The sequence below is a fragment of the Muntiacus reevesi genome, chromosome 22, assembly GCF_963930625.1.
Source record: "Muntiacus reevesi chromosome 22, mMunRee1.1, whole genome shotgun sequence".
Classification (NCBI taxonomy): Eukaryota; Metazoa; Chordata; class Mammalia; order Artiodactyla; family Cervidae; genus Muntiacus; species Muntiacus reevesi.
Window position 1 is genome coordinate 3,516,745 of NC_089270.1, and position 19,574 is coordinate 3,536,318.

Consider the following 19,574-nt stretch of genomic DNA (forward strand, 5'->3'; position numbering starts at 1 on the left):
GGAGGACAGATGGCGGAGGAGGCGGGGCAACGCTGGTCACGCCGCCAGTGCGCCCACCACGGCCAGTGTAGTTGGGGTTCTCTTCCCTTTATAGACCTTCAATCCGGTGAAGAGGCCGGTGATGGCCCCTTCCCTCCTGCCTGCTCCCACCCCCACCTCCTGGTGCTGGGCAGCCATAAAAAAAGGGCTTTGCACAAAAGAGGGGGACAGTGCTGTGAAACGCCTGCGATGCCCCTCCCTCCCAGGGACAACGACCTGCGGAAGTGGGTGGACCCAAGCAACTCACAGCCAGGGAGGGGTTACAGAGTCAGGGTCACAGGCCTGTCGGCTCCCCCTGTGAGATGGGACAGCAGGGTGATGGGGAGTCGGAGGGCTGCTTCTGAAGCCTGGGAAGTGGGGCATCTCTGCTCCTCTCACCCACCTCCCCTCTCCTATTTCTCCATGCTAAGCCGCGGTGTCCCGGGTATCGCTAATCCTGCAGCCCCGCACAAGGAAACCTATTGGCCCGAGGTTCCCAGCTCACGCAGTGCCCAGCATCAGTCACACGGGGATTGATCAGTATTTACCGCTATTACCTTCATTCTGACTTTGTCTCCCCCACACCCGGCTAAATGTTTACAAAACCTGAGTAAATGCTTACTAGAATTCGGGAAACAAAGGAAATGTGTGAAGGGAGTAAAAGTCGCCTGCAGTGCTGCTCCTAGAGAGACCTGATACTAACATCTAAAAATGTTTACTTCTGGGCTTGTTCCCAAATGTGATTCATATACTTTCTCAAGTATGGTTTGTAGCTTGCTCTTGTGTGTTATATGAGGAGCATGTTTCTCTGTTGTTACAATTATTTATAAACACCACTTTTAGTGACTGCATGATATTCCCTTTTGTGGATGTACCATATTTCACTGAATATTTCCCCACCGGTGAGCTTTTTAGCATCTCCAGCACGATGTGCAAAGCAGTCATAAACATTCCCAGACATACATCTCTGTGTTCTCTGTAGTTCCACAACATAAATCTAAAAAGGGAAATTGCTGCATCTGAGCGAAGGAACACTTTTAAAGTTCTTGTTACATTAGTTTCCTTTTCCCCAAGCAGAGCTAGAGGGTGCTCCTTTCTCTCCATGCACTCAGGCCAGTCTTTCAAAAACCCTTGGTGTTTAGAGAGTGATAAATAATATACAATTTCTCCCTTAAGTTATTCATATTATTCTTCTTTTAAAAGAAAAGTTAGAAGCAGAGACATCTGTTGACTCCATTTCTAAACAAAAGACATTAAAATATTACACATATGCATATGTGTTTCCATATGTGTATATACTCATATGGGCTTCCCAGGTGGCTCAGTGGCAAAGGGTCTGTCTGCCAATGCAGAAGATGCAGGAGAGATCCCTGGGTGGGGAAGATCCCCTGGAGGGGGAAATGGCAACCCACTCCAGTATTCTTGCCTGGAAGATCCCATAGACAGAGGAGCCTGGCCAGGTACAGCCCATGGAGTCACAGAGTCTATGGGGTCACAAAGGACGTGGCTGAGAGACTGATCGTGCACACACACACACACACACACATCTATATGTCTGGAGAAATATGTGGAAACATCAGAGTTGCCAATGTTTGTTATCAGGTAGAATTAGGTTTGATTATAAGTAATAGAAACTGCCAAAAAAAGTGACTCAAATGCAATAGAAACTCATTTTTCCCCAAATGTAAAAGGATTCCAGAGGCAGACGTTCCAGTGTAGAAGCTGGAATCACCAGGGACAGAGTGACCAAGAACAGAGGCTCCTTCTGAGTCACCGTTCCGTGGCCCCATTCTACCCCATTCTACTGATGGACCGAGATGATTGCTGGACCTCCAGCCAGCCATCTTGTCAGCGTGCAAGGCAAAGGGGGGAGAGAGGAAAGAGGAGGGAAAGGCTAGTCTTTAAAATAGGGCTCTGAGAATTCTCCCAGACCTGACGATTCCACTTAATCTCATTGGCCAGATTTCAGAAATGACCACATGTAGCTGCAAGGGAAGCTGTAAAATTTAGTCCCAGCTGGGAAGCAAGGCACTAGCTAATATTTAGGGTTTCTTAAACTAAGACGAAGAATAAGAATGAATATACAATGAACAAAGTTAGTGGAGGTGATGGAGTTCCAGCAGAGCTATTTAAGATCCCTAAAAGATGATGCTGTTAAAGTGCTGCACTCAACATGTCAGCAAATTTGGAAAACTCAGCAGTGTCTACAGGACTGGAAAAGGTCAGCTTTCATTCCAATTCCAAAGAAAGGCAATGCCAAAGAATGTTCAAATTACCATACAGTTGTGCTCATTTCACATGCTAGTAAGGTAATGCTCAAAACCCTTCAAGCTAGGCTTCAGCAGTATGTGAACTGAGAACTTCCAGATGTACAAGCTGGATTTAGAAAAGGCAGAGGAACCAGAGATAAAATTACCAACATCCATTGTATCAGAAAGAAAGCAAGGGAATTCCAGAAAAATATTTACTTCTGCTTCATTGACTACACTAAAGCCTTTGACTGTGTGGATCACAACAAACTGTGGAAAGTTCTTAAAGAGATGGGATTACCAGACCATCTTACCTGTCTCCTGAGAAACCTGTTTATGGGTCAAGAAGCAACGTTAGAACCAGACATGGAACAACATACTGGTTAAAAATTGGGAAAGGAATATATCAAAGCTGTATACTGTCACCCTGTTTATTTAATTTCTATGCAGAGTACATCATGTGAAATGCCTGACTGGATGAATCACAAGCTGGAATCAAGATTGCTGGGAGAAATGTCAACAACCTTAAATATGGAGATGATCCTGCTCTAATGGCAGAAAGCGAAGAGGAACTAAAGAGCCTCTTGATGAAGGTGAAAGAGGAGAGTGAAAAAGCTGACTTAAAACTCAACATTCAAAAAACTAAGATCATGGCATCCAGTCCCATTACTTCATGGCAAATAGATGGGGGAAAAAGTGGAAGCAGTGACAGATTTTATTTTCTTGGGCTCCAAAATCACTGTGGATGGTGACTTCAGCCATGAAATTAAAAGATGCTTGCTCCTTGGAAGGAAAGGTATGACAAAACTAGACAACATATTAAAAAGCAGAGACATCCCTTTGCCAACAAAGGTCTGTATAGTCAAAGCTATGCTTTTCCCAGTAGTCATATACTGATGTGACAGCTGGACCACAAAGAAGGCTGAGCATGAAAGAATTAATGCTTTCAAACTGTGGTGTTGGAGAAGACTCTTGCGAGTCCCTTGGACAGCAAGGAGATCAAACCGTTGAATCCTAAAGGAAACCAACCTTGAATATTCATTGGAAGGACTGATGCTGAAGCTGAAACTCCAATACTTTGGCCACCTGATGTGAAGAGCAGACATTTGAAAAGACCCTGATTCTGGGAAAGATTGAGTGCAGGAGGAGAAGGGGTGACAGAGGATGAGGTTGTTGGATGGCATCACTGACTCAGTGGACATGAGTCTGAGCAAATTCCAGGACATAGTGGAGGATAGGGAAGCCTGGTGACTGCAGTCCATGGGGTTGCAAGGAGTCGGACACAAATAAGTGGCTAAACAACAGCAAGAGTTCCTACAACAGTTGCCTTGAGGAATGAAGTGAGATTGTCATGGAAAGGAGGAATGGAGTGGTAAATGGGTAGAGATGGTATATATATTTGCATTATTCCATTAGTTGTAGTGAAAATATTTTAAAGAAATACTTTTGGGAAGCTTAAAAACATTTTAGTAAGAATGATAGGGGAAATTTCCTCATAGATTTTTACATAAAATTTAAGGAACAGCTGAGGGAACCAACATCTTCACCAAATTCTTTTAGCTCTTTGCATATTGTAACTCACTGCCTTCTGGCCTCCAAGGTTTCTGATAACAAATCTGCCTATAATCTTACTGGTGATCCCTGTATGTGATGAGTGACTTGTCTCTTGCCGCTTTCAAGATTCTTTCTTTGTGTTTCACAGTTTGGTTATAATGTGTCTTGGTGTGGAACTCTTAGTGTTTATGCTGCTTGGAGCTCACCAAACTTTTAAAGATCTTTATAGTTAATGTCTTTCATCAGTTTTAAGAAAGTTTCGGGCTTTCAAATAATTTCTCTGCCCCTTTCTCTCTCTCTTCTTCTGGGACTTCCATAGTTCATATGTTGGCTCATTTGATGATGACCCACAGGTCTCTTAGATGGTGTCCACTTTTATTCAATTTTTTTTTCTTTCTCTCCCTCAGGTTTTATCATTTCAATTGTCCTATCTTCAAAGTTCTCTGATTCTTTCTTCTGTTTGCTCACATCTGTTTTTGAATCTCTCTAGTGGATTCTCCATTTCAATTATCGGTCCTTTTAGCTTCAGAATTCCATTTTGGTTCCATTTATGTGTTCTATTTTTTGGTACAGGGACACCGTAGAGACGCTGTGGGTTCAGTTCCAGACCACCACAATAAATCAAACAATAAAGTGAGTCACACAGATTTCTTTGGTTTCTCAGTGTAAATAAAAGTTACTTTCACACTATACTATAATCTATTAAGTGTGCAATAGCATTATGTCTTACGAAATGTATATACCTTAACAAAAAGTACTTTATTGTTAAAAAATGGGGAACCACCATCTGAGATTTCAGTGAGTCATAATCTTTTGCTGGTGGGGTTCAGTTCAGTTCAGTCGCTCAGTCATGTCCGACTCTTTGCGACCCCATGAATCGCAGCACGCCAGGCCTCCCTGTCCATCACCAACTCCCGGAGTTTACCCAAATTCATGTCCATCGAGTCGGTGATGCCATCCAACCATCTCATCCTCTGTTGTCCCCTTCTCCTCCTGCCCCCAGTCCCTCCCAGCATCAGGGTCTTTTCCAATGAGTCAGCTCTTTGCATGAGGTGGCCAAAGTATTGGAGTTTCAGCTTCAGCATCAGTCCTTCCAATGAACACCAAGGACTGATCTCCTTTAGGATGGACTGGTTGGATCTCCTTGCAGTCCAAGGGACTCTCAAGAGTCTTCTCCAACACCATAGTTCAAAAGCATCAATTCTTCAGCGCTCAGCTTTCTTCACAGGCCAACTCTCACATGCATACATGACCACTGGAAAAACCATAGCCTTGACTAGATGGACCTTTGTTGGCAAAGTATTGTCTCTGCTTTTTAATATGCTATCTAGATTGGTCATAACTTTCCTTCCAAGGAATAAGCATCTTTTAATTTCATGGCTGCAATCACCATCTGCAGTGATTTCCAAGGACAGTGGTGGCGGCCGAGAAGAGCTACCCCACGTCCAAGGAGCAGCAGCTGCGCTGGCGCAGGAGGGCCGAGAGGAGCTACTCCACGTTCAAGGTCAGGAGGGGCGGCCTTGTCCAAGGTAAGGAGCAGCAGCTGCGCTTTGCTGGAGCAGCCGTGAAGAGATAACTCACGTCCAAGGTAAGAGAAACCCAAGTAAGACAGTCTGTGTTGCGAGAGGGCATCAGAGGGCAGACACAGTGAAACCATAATCACAGAAAACTAGCCAGTCTGATCACACAGGCCACAGCCTTGCTGGTGGAGAGTCTGAACTAGATGCTGACGGCTGCCATGTGATCCGGGTGGTGGTTGTGGCAACTTCTTAAAATAAGACAAGGATGAACAATGCTGCACCTATTCACTCTTCCTTTTTTGAATGATTTCTCTGTAGAACACAATGCTGTCTGATAGCATTTACCCACAGTAGACTTCTTTCAAAACTGGTATCAATCCTCTCAAACTCTGCCACCACCCCATCAACTAAGCTTGTGTAACATCTAAATCCTTTGTTGTAATTTCAGCAATCTTCACAGCATCATCACCAGGAGTAAATTCCATCTCAAGAAACTCCTTTCTTTGCTCATCCATGAGGAGCACCTCCTCATTCTTTGAAGTTCTATCACGAGCTTGCAGAAATTCAGTCACATCTTCAGGCTCCACTTCTAATTCTGGTTCTCTTGCTGGTTCCACTGCATCTGTAGTTACTTCCTCCTTTGAAGTCTTGGCCCCTTTAAAGTCATCCATGAGGGCTGGACTCCACTTCTTCCAAACTCCTACTGATGTTGACACTTTGACCTCTTCTCATGAATCACAAATGTTCTTAGTGGCATCTAGAATGGCAGATCCTTTCTAGAAGGTTTCGATTGACTTCGCCCGGATCCATCAGAGGAATCACTGGCTATATCAGTTATAGCCTTGTGAGCTGTATTTATTAAATACTAAGACTTGAAAGTTGAAATCACTCCTAGATCTATGAGTTTCAGAATGCACACTGTGTCAGCAGGTGTGAAAACAACATGCTGACATTAATCTCACTGTACAGCCCCATCAGAGTTCTTGGCGGGGCCAGGTGCCTTGTCAAATGAGCAGTGATATTTTGAAAGGAATCTTTTTTTTCTGAGCACTAGGTCTCAAGAGTGGGCCTAAAATAGGCAGTGAACCATACTGTAAATAGATATGCTGTCATTCACACTTTATTCCATTTGTAGTACAGAGGCAGAGTAGATTTAGCATGATCCATAAGGGCCCTAACATTTTCAGAATGGTAAATGAGCACAGGCTTCAACTTAAAGTCATCAGCTGCATTAGCCCCTAACAAGAGCATCAGCCTGTCCTTTGAAGCTTTGGTGCCAGGCATTGACTCCTCCTCTCGACCTATGAAAGTCCTAGACGGCCTCCTCTTCCGGCAGAGGCTGTAAGTCTGCAATGAAAACTGATTGTTTATGTAGCCACCTTCATCAACGATCTTAGTTGCATCTGGATGACTTGTGGCAGCTTCTATCAATACATTAGGACTTGCTGCTTCAGTTTGCACTATGACGTCATGGAGATGGCTTCTTTCCTTAAACCTCACGACCCAGTCTCCGACAGCTTCAAGCTTTGCTTCTGCAGCTTCCTCACCTCTCAGCCTTCATGGAATTGAGGAGAGTCAGTGCTTTGCTTGGCCTCCCCTGGTGGCTCAGGTGGTACAATGATCCGCCTACAGTGTGGGAGGCCTGGGTTTGATCCCTGGGTTGGGAAGATCCCCTGGAAGAGGGCGTAGCAATCCACCTCGGTATTCCTGCCTGGCGAGTCCCCATGGACAGAGGAACTTGGGTTTGCAAAGAGTCGGACATGACTGAGCAGCTTAGCGCAGCGCAGCGCTTTGCTCTGGGCTCAGGCTTTGTTTAATGGAATGTGTGGTTGGTGTGATCTTCTATCCAGATGACTCAGACTTTCTCCGTATCAGCGATAAGGCTGTTTGTTCATGTGTTCACAGGAGAGGCACTTTTAATTTCCTTCAAGAACTTTTCCTTTCAATTCACAACCTGGCTGTTTGCTGAAAAAGTCCTGACTTTCAGCCTATATTGGATTTCAACATGTCTTCCTCACTAAGGGTAATCATTTCTAGGTTTTAATTTAAAGTGAAAGAAGCATGACTCTTCCTTTCATGAGAACACTTAGAGGCCATTGTAATGTCAATTTTGTTGTGTCTGAGGGAACAGGGAGGTCAGAGGAGAAGGACAAAGATGGGAGAATGGCTGCTCAGGGGAGCAGTCAAAACACACATAATGTGTATCAATTAAGTTGGCTCCAAGCAATTACAGCAGTCACATCAAAAGTCACTGATCATAATGAATATGGTAATAATGAAAAGGTTTGAAATACTATGAGATTTACCAAAATGTGACACAAAGAGAAAAAGTAAATGCTGTTGGAAAAATGGCCCAGTAGACTGGCTCCATGCAGGGTTGTTACAAACTTACAATTTGTTAAAAAGAAAATGCACTATCTGCTAGGTGCAATAAAACAAGGGATGCTTGTAATTCTAATTCATGAGTACACTGTTTTCTTGACTTCCTCCCCGTTTCTTTTATTTCTTTGAGCATCTTGAAGACAGTTATATTAATGTCTTTGTCTAGTAGATCTGCCATCTGGCCTTTCTCAGACACAACTTCTGTTGGTGTTTCCCCCTTTGAATGGATGGTCCTTGCTTTATTTGCCTTGTAGTTTCTTTGCTGTTGAAAACTGGATGCTGGAATCTAATAATGCAGTAACTCTGAAAATCAGATTTTCTCTCCTCCCCAGGGTTTGCTGGATTTTTTGTTTTTTTATTAGCTGCAGGCTGTGTGTCAGGAATCAGCCTGAGGTGCAAACTGAAGTTCTCCTCGAGTCTTATCTGAGCGTGAGCTTTTCCCTGGGTATGCTTGATGACTTTTTAAATCCCCCCATACAGCAGTTGCTTCTGAATGTCCTCATCCTTAAACTGTTGTTGTTAAGTCATGTCTGAATCTTTGTGACCCCATGGACTGCAGCACGCCAGGCTTCCCTGTCCTTCACTATCTCCTGGAGCTTGCTCAAACTTATGTCCGTTGTGGGGATGCCATCCGATCATCTCATCCTCTGTCCTTAAATGTTGGCTTCCAAAAGGGAAAAGAAGGGAAATAAATGTGGGGATGGGGTGGAAACAGGCTCTGGCTATAAGACCAGCAAGACCCCACGGGGCCGCCCCAGGGCAGACCCTCCCCATATCCTCTGCTTTAGCTCCTATCTGAAGGGCCTAGATAATAGTATCTGATGTACATTTCCTGAGTTGCTTTACAGATGCTAAAACAACCTCCAAGTGGAAGAAATTAAGTACTTCATGATCACGAGCATATAGTCCCGGATCTACTGGTGCCCACGGATGAGCATCATGGGTCCTGCAAGCTGTGTGTCCACTGTTCTGGGAACATGGGCACGGATGGTACCCTGTGACTGAGGGGGGAGTCGGGAGAGAGGGGTAGCTGCTACCTTGGGAAGAGCCAAACTGGAAATTGATGACTTACCCCGCAAGCCCTCCTCTGGAAGCTGCAAGCCTTGGAACAGACCAGGAGTTCCAAAATCGTTCCATCAGGAGGGCTGTGCCAGTGTGATTGTTGTCTAAGTGAGAAGACAGACTGCCTGCTTCCACCCCACCCTCTTCCCTGATGTCACTTTCTCCTTTATTCCTACACTGTACGGATTTTATTTTATGTGAACATATTACAGATAAAAGACTATTTCACTTTAAAGTGAATTTGCATTCACTTTATGCTTATGAATGTTTTTATAGAATCAGTAGTCATTTGGATTTTTCCTCTCTTTTGTCTGTTTATAGCCTTTGCCTGCTTTTTTTTTTTTTCTTCTCTTAGGGAACATGAGTATTTTTTAAAAATCTCTACAAGTAAACAATTTAAGCAAAGAATGCTGACAAATATAATAAAAACTGTTTACCCGTTTTAGTTTTCAGAGATAGGTGAATTAAAACGGCAGAATGAGGCCATTTATACCTTTTTAAGTAGAAGGAAAATAGAATTGATACAACACAAAGTCTGGCAAAGCTATGTTCAACCAGGCCTATTCTAACTTTGCTGGTGGCAAGGTGGAACCCTTTTAGAAAGCAACTAAGCCCCACAAATATTTATAGCCTTGGTCCAGAAATTTTCCTTAGACTAACTTGTGAAAATAAAAAAAGAAATACCTGTGGGCACAAATATATTCCTATCAGCACTGTTTATAATTATGAAATATGGAAACAACCCAAATGTCTAAACAACAGGAGTCTGGCTTAGCTGAACAAGGTACAGTCTCCCGAGTTGAAAGTTTTGCGGTCATTTCAAGGGGATATCATGTATCATTCGGGGACAATTCTCCAAGACATTGTCATGTGAAAGCCAGACTGCCGACGGAGTGACTGCAGTGATGCAGCTGCAGAAGTCGCTTTGGCTTGGGGCCAGGGACTAGGGGCACGCAAACAGGGCTGGGGGAGGCGAGGGAGGGAAGGAGGTGGGGGGGCCTTGGTGAGTTCCCCTGGCTCTGACTTCTGTTGTTTTCATGACATTACTTGGGCCATTAATGGAAAAAAAAAAAGATGGAAATGGTTTGAGTGGAGCAAGAGTCACAAATTCACCGCATAACAACACAACCTGATTAGGAACTTCAGTTAACTAGCTCTCCACGTTGTTGGTGGGAACACGGGATCTGGTTGCTCTCCTGAATTTGGTGGAGAGGGAGCAGCCTGCTGCCTGGATGGGCAGTGTGCTCACGAGACCGTTCGTGGCCTTGGGACACCCCACCCTGGGCTTGGGGTCGGGGGATGATCCCTGAGAGCAGCCTGACTTGTGCATCACCTCCCACCCCGGCTCATCACCGGTCCTGGGCTGGACCCCCGAGTGAGGATGCTCAGCGCCAATATGAAAGCCACCCATATCAGCAGGTCCTCGGTCATCCTTTGGAGCTGGGTGATAGGAAGGACTGCCTCCTCTCACCTGGCCCCACCCTCTGCCCTCCAGCCAGGTCTCTCTGGCCCCAGGGCCTTTGCACCTGCACCGTCCTACCCCTGAACGGCGTTCCCCCAGCCTCCGGGCTTCAGAGCAAACACCCCGCTCAGGGAAGCTCCCCCCACCCTCCGTCACTCTCTGGCTCGGCCTCTTATCCCCTTTACAGCACACACCACAGCCAGCAATGATTTCACACATTTGTCTGCCTGACTTTCTGCCTGTTTCCTCTGAACACCCAGCCAGGGCGGGAATTTGGGGTGTCTGACTCACAGCTGTAGAGTCAGTTCCCAGTTTATATGTGAGGCTCAGTAAGTGTGTGGGTGAGGAAAGGCTGCTTCTGTCTGTGTTTCTGAATTATGCACATGGAGTGGAAACCATCCTCCAGACGGGGATGTGGCCAGAGGCTGGTCTCAGATCCCCGCACCCTGGACCTCAGTGTGAGACGTGCTTCAGCTTCTTACCAGCTGTGTGACTTCAGACAGGATACTTGGCCTCTCTGATCTTCAGTCACTTCCTTTGTAAAATTGGAATACCATACCAGCAGGGAGGGGACTGTGGAGCTCACTCTGAAACAGGGCGGGGCAGGGTCTGGGAAGCCTCCATGCTCCCCCCTTCTTTGCTTGCCAGGACTTCCCTGGTGGCTCAGATGATAAAGAATCTGACTGCAATGCAGGAGACCCGGGTTCAATCCCTGGGTTGGGGAGATCCCCTGGAGAAGGAAATGGCAACCCAGTCCAGTATTCTTGTCTGGAGAATCCCATGGACAGAGGAGTCTGGCAGGATGCAGTCCATGGAGTTGCAAAGAGTCAGACATGACTGACCAACTCATACACACATATACACAGGGGGAAAGAAGTAGCATTAATTGAGCACCTACTGCATAGGAGGCACCATAGCAGACAGCAGAAATGCAGTGGTGAATAAAACAGAAACTGCGCCCCAGCCCCAGAAACTCCAGATGACAGCAGGAGACGGACACAGGGCCTTCCGCACACCCTGACTGTCAGGGAAAAGACGGGTAAGGTGTGAGCAGGACCAGCCTGGAGGGTCAATGGGAGGAGAGATTGCTCTGAAACATCACATGTGCAGGAGTCTGGGGGAAAGGAAAAACAGGCAGAGGAAGGGGCATGGTGGAGCCCCTAGGACGGGATGAAGCTGGGCACACGCAAGGATGGAGTGGCGGGGGAGGGGAGTCATTGGAGGAAGCATGGCTGCCTTGCTCTTGTCCATCCTGACCCGGCCATCACTAAGCACCGGCAGGCCCCCGAGTCAGTGCAGGCTCAGGACGCAGCTCGGGGCCAGGAGGAACAGGGAACCCACTCTTACCTTCGGCAATGCATACTTTGGCAGCTTCATCAGGACAAATTCATTGCGACGGTAAGAGATGTAGTATTTGGTCTGGTTTGTTGTGGTTGCCTAACAGGAGGGGAAAAATACTTTTTTAAGGGGCTCAGTTTCCAGTTAAGCCAGATCTTCATGAATGAAAAACTACACATTGTATTTCAGTGGGTGAAAATGCCCTTTCAGGTTGTTTACATGTGCTTTGCCTGAACTAGACAGACTCCTATTCATCCTCCAGAGCCCCATACCAAATGGCCCACCTCTGGGAAGTCTTCCTCCACCTCCCTCAGTTAGAACTAATCTCCTTCCCTCTTTCAGCACGTTGCTTCCCTATATCTGAGTCACAGCACAAGGGAAAGAAAATTCTGTTCCCCAGAACTTCTCTTAGTGAGGATGCTTGGCGGGCCACCGAGTGGAGGAAGAGGCAGGACAAAGGCGCGTTCAAGTCACACAAGGTGCCACCGAAAGACAAGGTAAGAGAAGCAAAACGACAGGCAAGGCTCCTGAGACTGCCACGTGTAAGACGTAAGACAGTGCATCTGCATCCAACCCAGCAACTCCATGAGCTGCGGTCACGTCCATTTAACAGATGAGCAAAGTGAGGCCCAGAGCTGGAGTAACTTGTCTCCCATGGGAGACAATGGAAGAGCCAGGAAAAGAGCGGCATTTGCTTCTTTGGGGGAAGGGACAAGTGGTGAGGAAGGAGAGGGGAAGAGGAGCAAGGGTGCAAACAGGTGATGGGAGACGGACTGGGCCAGGAGCTGGACAGAGCCCTGAGGCCCCTGACCTCAGCCCCTAGTCAGGCACGCACCTCCCCGGTCTGAAGCAGACAGTGTCACCAGCGGCAGACCAGGCCTCTGAGACAGAGCTGAGAGCGGTCATGATCACGCCTGAGCATCGCCAAGGCTGAGCTCAGGGACGGCTCCTTCACCCACCGCAACTCAGCTTCTTGAGCCCCCACTTCTAGACCTGGTCCCTGAGCTGCCCGATCACAGTGGCCCCTGCTTCCTTCCAGCACCCCAGCCCTCCCTGAGCCCCCTCCCGTGGCCCACCCTCGGCCTGGCCAGCCTTCCCAGCAAGTCTAACCAAGCCCCCACCCCCATCCAGGGCCCCCTGCTGCACAAGGACCAGCCCAGCCCGTTCGGCCACAGCTGTGCCCCCAGGATCTCAGGCTGGGGTGCTGGCGGACCAAGCAAAATGTTTTGAAAACACTCCACGTGGGACTGATTGTCAGAGAAGCTGATGCCATTGTCACTCCAACACTCAGCAGATGTTTGAGAAATGCAGCGGGAGGTGCTGAGTGTAGACCTGGAGCACACCCTCCCTGCAGACTGCAGGGTCCACGGTAAACAGTAAAGGATGCCACTGTGGCCTGGGCTGCAGTGAAGGAAGGGAGAGAGCTAGGAGTGCTCCAAGGAGGCAACCAGCGGGCCTGAAGTAGACAGAAGCCAAGGAAGGCTTCCTGGAGGAGGGGTACATGACAGAGTATTGGAAGAGGAGGTGGAGAAGCCACGAGCACTCCAAGCCCAGGGAAGAGCATGTGTAAACACTCAGAAGAGATGGGAAGCCGAGGGGCGTCAGCAGTGGGTGAAGGAGGATGAGAGCAGGGCTGGGAGTCAGGGCCGGCAGTGGCAGGAGCCTCTTACTGACTGCTCTAACGGGGGCCGCGACACACCCTGCCAGTTCCAGCCCCAGCTCTACAGGAGGTGTTGGTTCACTCTGCTGGGGCGATAAGTGTCTCTGAGATGGGGGAGCCTTCAGTGGAGAGAGCACCCAGCCAGTGCCCTTGGGGACTGTCTCCATGAGAGCCTGTGGTATTATCTCCTGGGATCCTAGGGGGCAGAACAGGGGCCAGTGGATGAGAATCGAGGAAACACTATATCTCACTGCTGTAATGACACTTCCAAAGATCTGAGTTGTCTCAGAGCGGGTGGGCTGTTTTGAAAGGAGCAAGTTCCTCATCAGTGGAAGTAATCAAGAAGTGGTATGACCAGCTGCTCCCTGGAGTTTCTGAACAGTCAGATCACACGGTTTTGGAGGGTGGTCCCAACTGTGATCTGAGCAGCGGGGAGCAGGACGTGGTCCCTGGGCTGTGGACGGCTGAAGCCCAGTAGCCAAGAACAATGACCAGGACAGCCCGTATCAACTCAAAGCCACTGGAACCAGACGGAGCAACACGGGTTCAGGCTTGGGGGCCCTGAGCTGTGGGGGGTCCTGGTGGGCAGACGGGAGAAGGAGTGGATGGCAGCCCATTACCAGTGCTCTGGCTTTGTGGGGTTCTGGGGGGGGTGCCTCATCACAGGGGCAGGAGGAACTGAAGTAAGTAGCACTTGGAAGTAAAATAGCCATTTTATGGCTTCCTGTTGGAGTGATTCCATTTTCCCCAGAGTGGCTTATATTCCACATCACCTCCTGCCAATTTCCAGGAGCCCCGGAAGCAAGCTCACCTTAACAAAGACGTAATCGTCCTGCACGGTCAGAGAGCCGTGGTCGATAAGGCCCGCGAAGGGCATCGTCTGCGTGTTATCGGAGCAGTTGTGGATCTGGCAGGTGATGTAGCGAAAACCTGCAGGAGAGAAGAGGCAGCCAGGCGGGGCGTGAAATCTCTAAATACCCAGACGCTAGCTGATAGAGTCAGACGCAGCCCCAGACCTGACGAAGCGCTGAGCCTTTTTGGCTCTGTCTGTGTCCTGAAACCAGCACTGCGGATGTTGTTTGTGGGTCTGAATTTTGAAGGGTTGGTCCTGTGATTACTACACCTGCTGCTGAGTGGGGGGTGGCTCTGGGCCCAGAGCTCTCCTGGGCGGAGCTCTCTGAATCCTCAGGACCATCCTCTGGGGAGGGGGGGCAGTCCCATCTTCCAGATGCAGAAACTGAGGCTGAGCGGAGTTAGAGAATCGTCTACTCAGGGCCACCCAGACAGCCCCCAGGCTTTTCCCAAAGAAAGGCTCATTGGAACACAGCTGTGTCTGCTGCTTGACGCATCACACAGAGCGCCTCCACGCCACTATGGCGGTCACGGGCAGCACAGGCCACACGGGCAGCCGAGCTGAAGCGCTCAGCAGCGGGCCTTGCTGGGAAGTGTCTGCTGAGCCTGGGCTAAAGTCGTGCGGCAGAGCACAGCTCTGTGAGCGCAGGACTCGGCCCACGTTCTGCCCAGTGCACCCTCTACCCCTGCGGACACAGCGCCTGCACATCCCGGGCACCTGGACCCCCCTCTGGGAGACGGACCGCAGAGCGACCCCCGAGATGGCGGGCAGGAGGTCCCCACACAACCCCCGCCCGCTGGCCTTCCCCGGGCCCAGCGGTGTGGTCACCCGGGGAAGAGACAGTCCAGGGCCACAGTGCCTGTCACGGGGGGACCCCTCCCACCCCCCAGACGTCTCTGCACTCACACCCGATCAACAGGTGGGTATGAGCAGGACTCAGGGGTTCTTTCCCCCCTAGATTTAGGCAAACCCTCTCATCCTTTTTGAAATACCTATGGTCGAGCAAATGGAACACCAGCTTTGCCTGGAGACTCCCATTTCCATTAGGCCCTCTGTTTCTGGGATGGAGGGCCCCTGGGGAGCTGTCTGGAGCCTCTTCCCTGGGGGCTAATCTCGTCCATATGTGAGCAGGAGCAGAATTAACCACAGGGACCAAATGGAGCCCAGCCAGGTGCTCAGAGACGTCAGCACCTTTGGGAGCATATCCTGCCCATGGCCTGGGGTAGTTGGGCAGGATGGAGAGTGCCAGAGGGCCGGGCTGGGGGCCGGAAGACCTGCCCGAACTCACCGGCAGGGTCCCCTGAAATAGTGCACACAGTAGGCTCACAGTCAGCCCCGAAACAGCGCGCACAGTAGGCTCACAATCAGCCCTGAAACAGCACGCACAGTAGGCTCACAGTCAGCCCTGAAACAGTGCGCACAGTAGGCTCACAGTCAGCCCTGAAACAGCGCACACAGTAGGCTCGCAATCAGCCCTGAAACAGTGCGCACAGTAGGCTCACAGTCAGCCCTGAAACAGCGCACACAGTAGGCTCGCAATCAGCCCTGAAACAGTGCGCACAGTAGGCTCACAGTCAGCCCTGAAACAGCGCACACAGTAGGCTCACAGTCAGCCCTGAAACAGCGCGCACAGTAGGCTCACAGTCAGCCCTGAAACAGCGCGCACAGTAGGCTCACAGTCAGCCCTGAAACAGCGCGCACAGTAGGCTCGCAGTCAGCCCTGAAACAGCGCGCACAGTAGGCTCACAGTCAGCCCTGAAACAGCGCACACAGTAGGCTCGCAATCAGCCCTGAAACAGTGCACACAGTAGGCTCACAGTCAGCCCTGAAACAGTGCGCACAGTAGGCTCACAGTCAGCCCTGAAACAGCGCACACAGTAGGCTCGCAATCAGCCCTGAAACAGCGCGCACAGTAGGCTCACAGTCAGCCCTGAAACAGCGCACACAGTAGGCTCGCAATCAGCCCTGAAACAGCGCGCACAGTAGGCTCACAGTCAGCCCTGAAACAGTGCGCACAGTAGGCTCACAGTCAGCCCTGAAACAGCGCACACAGTAGGCTCGCAATCAGCCCTGAAACAGTGCGCACAGTAGGCTCACAGTCAGCCCTGAAACAGCGCACACAGTAGACTCGCAATCAGCCCTGAAACAGTGCGCACAGTAGGCTCGCAATCAGCCCTGAAACAGCGTGCACAGTAGGCTCGCAATCAGCCCTGAAACAGCGCGCACAGTAGGCTCGCAGTCAGCCACGGGTGTGCCACAGCCCGTTCCCTCTAGAACCACGTCCATCTCCCCTCTAAACAGGCCAGTCACTCCCTGTGGTCAACACTGAATGTCCTGTCGCGGGCTGCCTGGCTGGGCATGCTGTGGGGTCTAACCCAGGCCAGCCTCAGTGGACCTCAGTCTGCTCACTCACCCATTCGCTCATTCGTTCACTCACTTGCCCACTCACTCACGCATGCATTCGTCTGCTCGTTCGCTCACTCACGTCATGATGGTCAGGTCCTCCTTGTTCCAGCTCTACTGCCAGCAAGACAGACAAAGACCACCTCTCATGGTGCTGGCGGGCTGTGCAGTGGGCAAGGGACTGATCCATAGCCCGCGCTAATCTCTGTGGCATCAACCACTCTCTGGAGCCACTCTCCGGCTGCCGAGGGGAAGTTTCTGACCACGGGGCTGAGAAGGGAGGTGGACGCTTGGCTCTCGTGAGCAAGCCCCAGTGTGACAGGAGTGACCGTCCTGTCCACAGCTTGCAATGTCACCGCAGCGTCCTTCTGGGGACAGGGGCCCAGCCTTCCCGCAGGGCCAATGACAGGGGCAGGGTGACCTTGGGAAAGGTCAGTAGCTCAGGCTGGCTGGAGGGTGGGTGGGGGTGGCCAATGCGCTGGGTCCTAAAGGCCGGGATTCTGTGCCACCAAGCTCGGCTGGACTGGGTTCTGGGAGGACTCCCAGATCGGGGTGGCTGGGAGCAGGGGGGTGATTCGGGATTTTTGCAAGGAGGGTGGCAGGGCTGGGGTCTGCACCGGCTCCAGGCCCCATGACTGAGCCCAAGAAGTGCAGCAGAAGCAGCAGTAACACTGCCCTGCTCCCTGCAGGTGGGGGCTGCGGGCGTCCAGGGAAGAGCCGAGGGCTTGGAGGTGGTAGGGGGATCCCCCCCGCCCACTCGATGACCCACGCCTCCCCAGGCTGAGCACTTCGCGTGGGACCCCTTCCACAGAGAAGGATGCTGAGTGCGGGGAGCTGAGGTCACTTCCAGGGTCACCCGGCTGCCACGTAGAGGGCTGGGAGCTATCTCCAGAGCTTCAGTCATCGGCCAGGACTCTGGTGCCTGGCACTGAGCCCGCCCTCCATGTAGTATGTCCCCCTGCCGGGGACAGCAGCTTGCACTCGCCAGCACCCACTGTAGGTTAAGCATGACCCTGCCTGGGTCTGCACTCCAGTAGAAACCAAGGAGGTCCTGCCAGGCAAGGGGCAGGGCTGTGTCCTGTCCACCTGTGGGTCCTGGGGAGGGTCAGCCCTGGGCCTGGCCCGCAGGGGGCTCAGCCAGTGTTTGTTGAGTGAAGGCACAACCTACAGGTCCTACTGGCTGTGGTGTTCTAGAACACTGTATGGTTCTGTCGGGAGAGGACCTTCCTCATAGCTTGTGTGGCCCCTGGGCTCATCTGCCAGGAAGGCCCCTATCCCCCCGGAGGCGGCGGAGCCCTCGGAGTCCCTGTCCCCCCTCAGCACTCAGCAAGTGCAGGGGAGGGATCGGGGCTGAGAGATGGGGAACCACTCAGTGCTCAGGGGCCAGAACAAATCGCCCTCTTAATAGACTTTTCCACTGGAGCAGAGCTCCTTGACTTCAATTTATCCCTGGCTGGAAAACAAGCACATTTAAAATTATGCCACATCGTAACACAGCGAGGTCAGCTGTTCAGGGCCAGTCGCCAAGGACAAGGGCAGCCGAGCCTGCCATGGGGTGAGCACTCGGGGTGCTCAGCTCCTACATCCTCCCCACTTACCTCCTCCAAGGTCCTGGGCCTCCACGTGGACCAAGTCAGGGTCAGCATCCACCCCAGACACAGCCCTGGAAAAGAACGGCAGAGGTTGGCTTTGGAAACGAAGCCCCCAAGCCCTTCCTGCTGGGCCTGCCTGATGCCAGCACCCCTGGGAGCCTCACGGCCTCCTGGGTCCCAGGCTCAGAGGACACGTCCCTCCCCCAGAGCCCACCTGCTCTTGGGGGGCCAACGGAGCCCCTACCTCTGCCTTGCTGGGCATTCTTCCATTTATAGTAGTTTAGAGAAGACTTGTACGTCCATGTCTGTACATGTGCGTATGCACGTGCATGTGCGTCTGTGTGTTAATGATCGAAACAATCTTACGAGGCCTGAGATGTCTGGAAATATCATTCTAGTTTGGGGGCTTCCCTGACAACTCTTGGTAAAGAATCCGCCTGCAATGCAGGAGATCCCGGTTTGATTTCTGGGTCGGGAAGATCCACTGGAGAAGGGATAGGTACCCACTTCAGTATTCTTGGGCTTCTCTTGTGGCTCAGCTGGTAAAGAATCCGTCTGCAATGCGGGAGACCTGGGTTCGACCCCTGGGTTGGGAAGATCCTCTGGAGAAGGGAAAGGCTACCCACTCCAGTATTCTGGCCTGGAGAATTCCAAGGACTATACAGTCCAGGGGGTCGCAGAGTCAGACACGACTGGTCCAGGGGTTCAGGCATCAGAGGGACGCTGTGGGGACCGTGGCTGAGGACAACAGAGTGCTCAACGAGGGCTGAGAAGAACAGGAGGATGACGTGTCCTGGGGGCACGGGGACTGGGGCTACGTCCTCCATGGGGGGCAAGGACAATGCTGACTCCTGTCCGCCCAGAACGGGGCAGTCAGGAGGTGGAGTGCAGGTTTTTCATGTGAAAGGACACTTCGGGATAATGTGATGTGGTCCAGGGTTTCCCAGATTTTACTGGTTCCACGTGTCAACTGGATGGTCATCTTCTGTCTGTCCACTCCCTTTAGAACCTTCTGGGAACTTCAGCCATCTCTTAAGCGAGAACACCCAGGAGGTCGTGGGTGTGATGAGCTGACTGCATTTGTTACAATGTACATTCCAGCCAGTATGACTATTCAAGAGGCGTCCACCAGGCTGACCGTCTCACGGACACTGACCTGGCTGGTGCAGCACATTTACTTTGCCAAAGAGCAGACTGAGAATCTGATGCAGAGTCTCACTGCATCAGAGCGAGGGTCATCAGAGGCGCCACTCTGCGCCCAGGACAGGCATCCCCATGGCCCCTTCAGGCCAGTGAGACGTCCCTGCAGAGCGCTCAGCTCCCACTGCTGACAGCCCCTGGCCCGGAGCCGACCCCCCAGTTCTCAACTTGACACCCAGCAGCTTGGCACCGGGGTCCCTGTGTGCTTCGCCTCCTCCAGGGACCAGGTGGTCCAGCTGGACATGGGAAGTCCACAGAAGCTCCGGGTGGTGGGGAGTGCA

General features: G+C 51.0%; 1 protein-coding gene across 1 annotated transcript in view; it reads right to left on the minus strand.

Annotated features, from left to right (window-relative positions):
* Positions 1–19,574, minus strand: part of SORCS2 (sortilin related VPS10 domain containing receptor 2) — a 484,645-nt gene that overhangs the window by 53,688 nt on the left and 411,383 nt on the right. Inside the window, exons 6-8 of the mRNA XM_065914447.1 lie at positions 18,100–18,164; positions 14,057–14,175; positions 11,595–11,684 (exon numbers count right to left, since the gene is read on the minus strand). Of these exons, the coding sequence (XP_065770519.1) occupies positions 11,595–11,684; positions 14,057–14,175; positions 18,100–18,164 (274 nt within the window). The remainder of the gene's footprint in view (positions 1–11,594; positions 11,685–14,056; positions 14,176–18,099; positions 18,165–19,574) is intronic.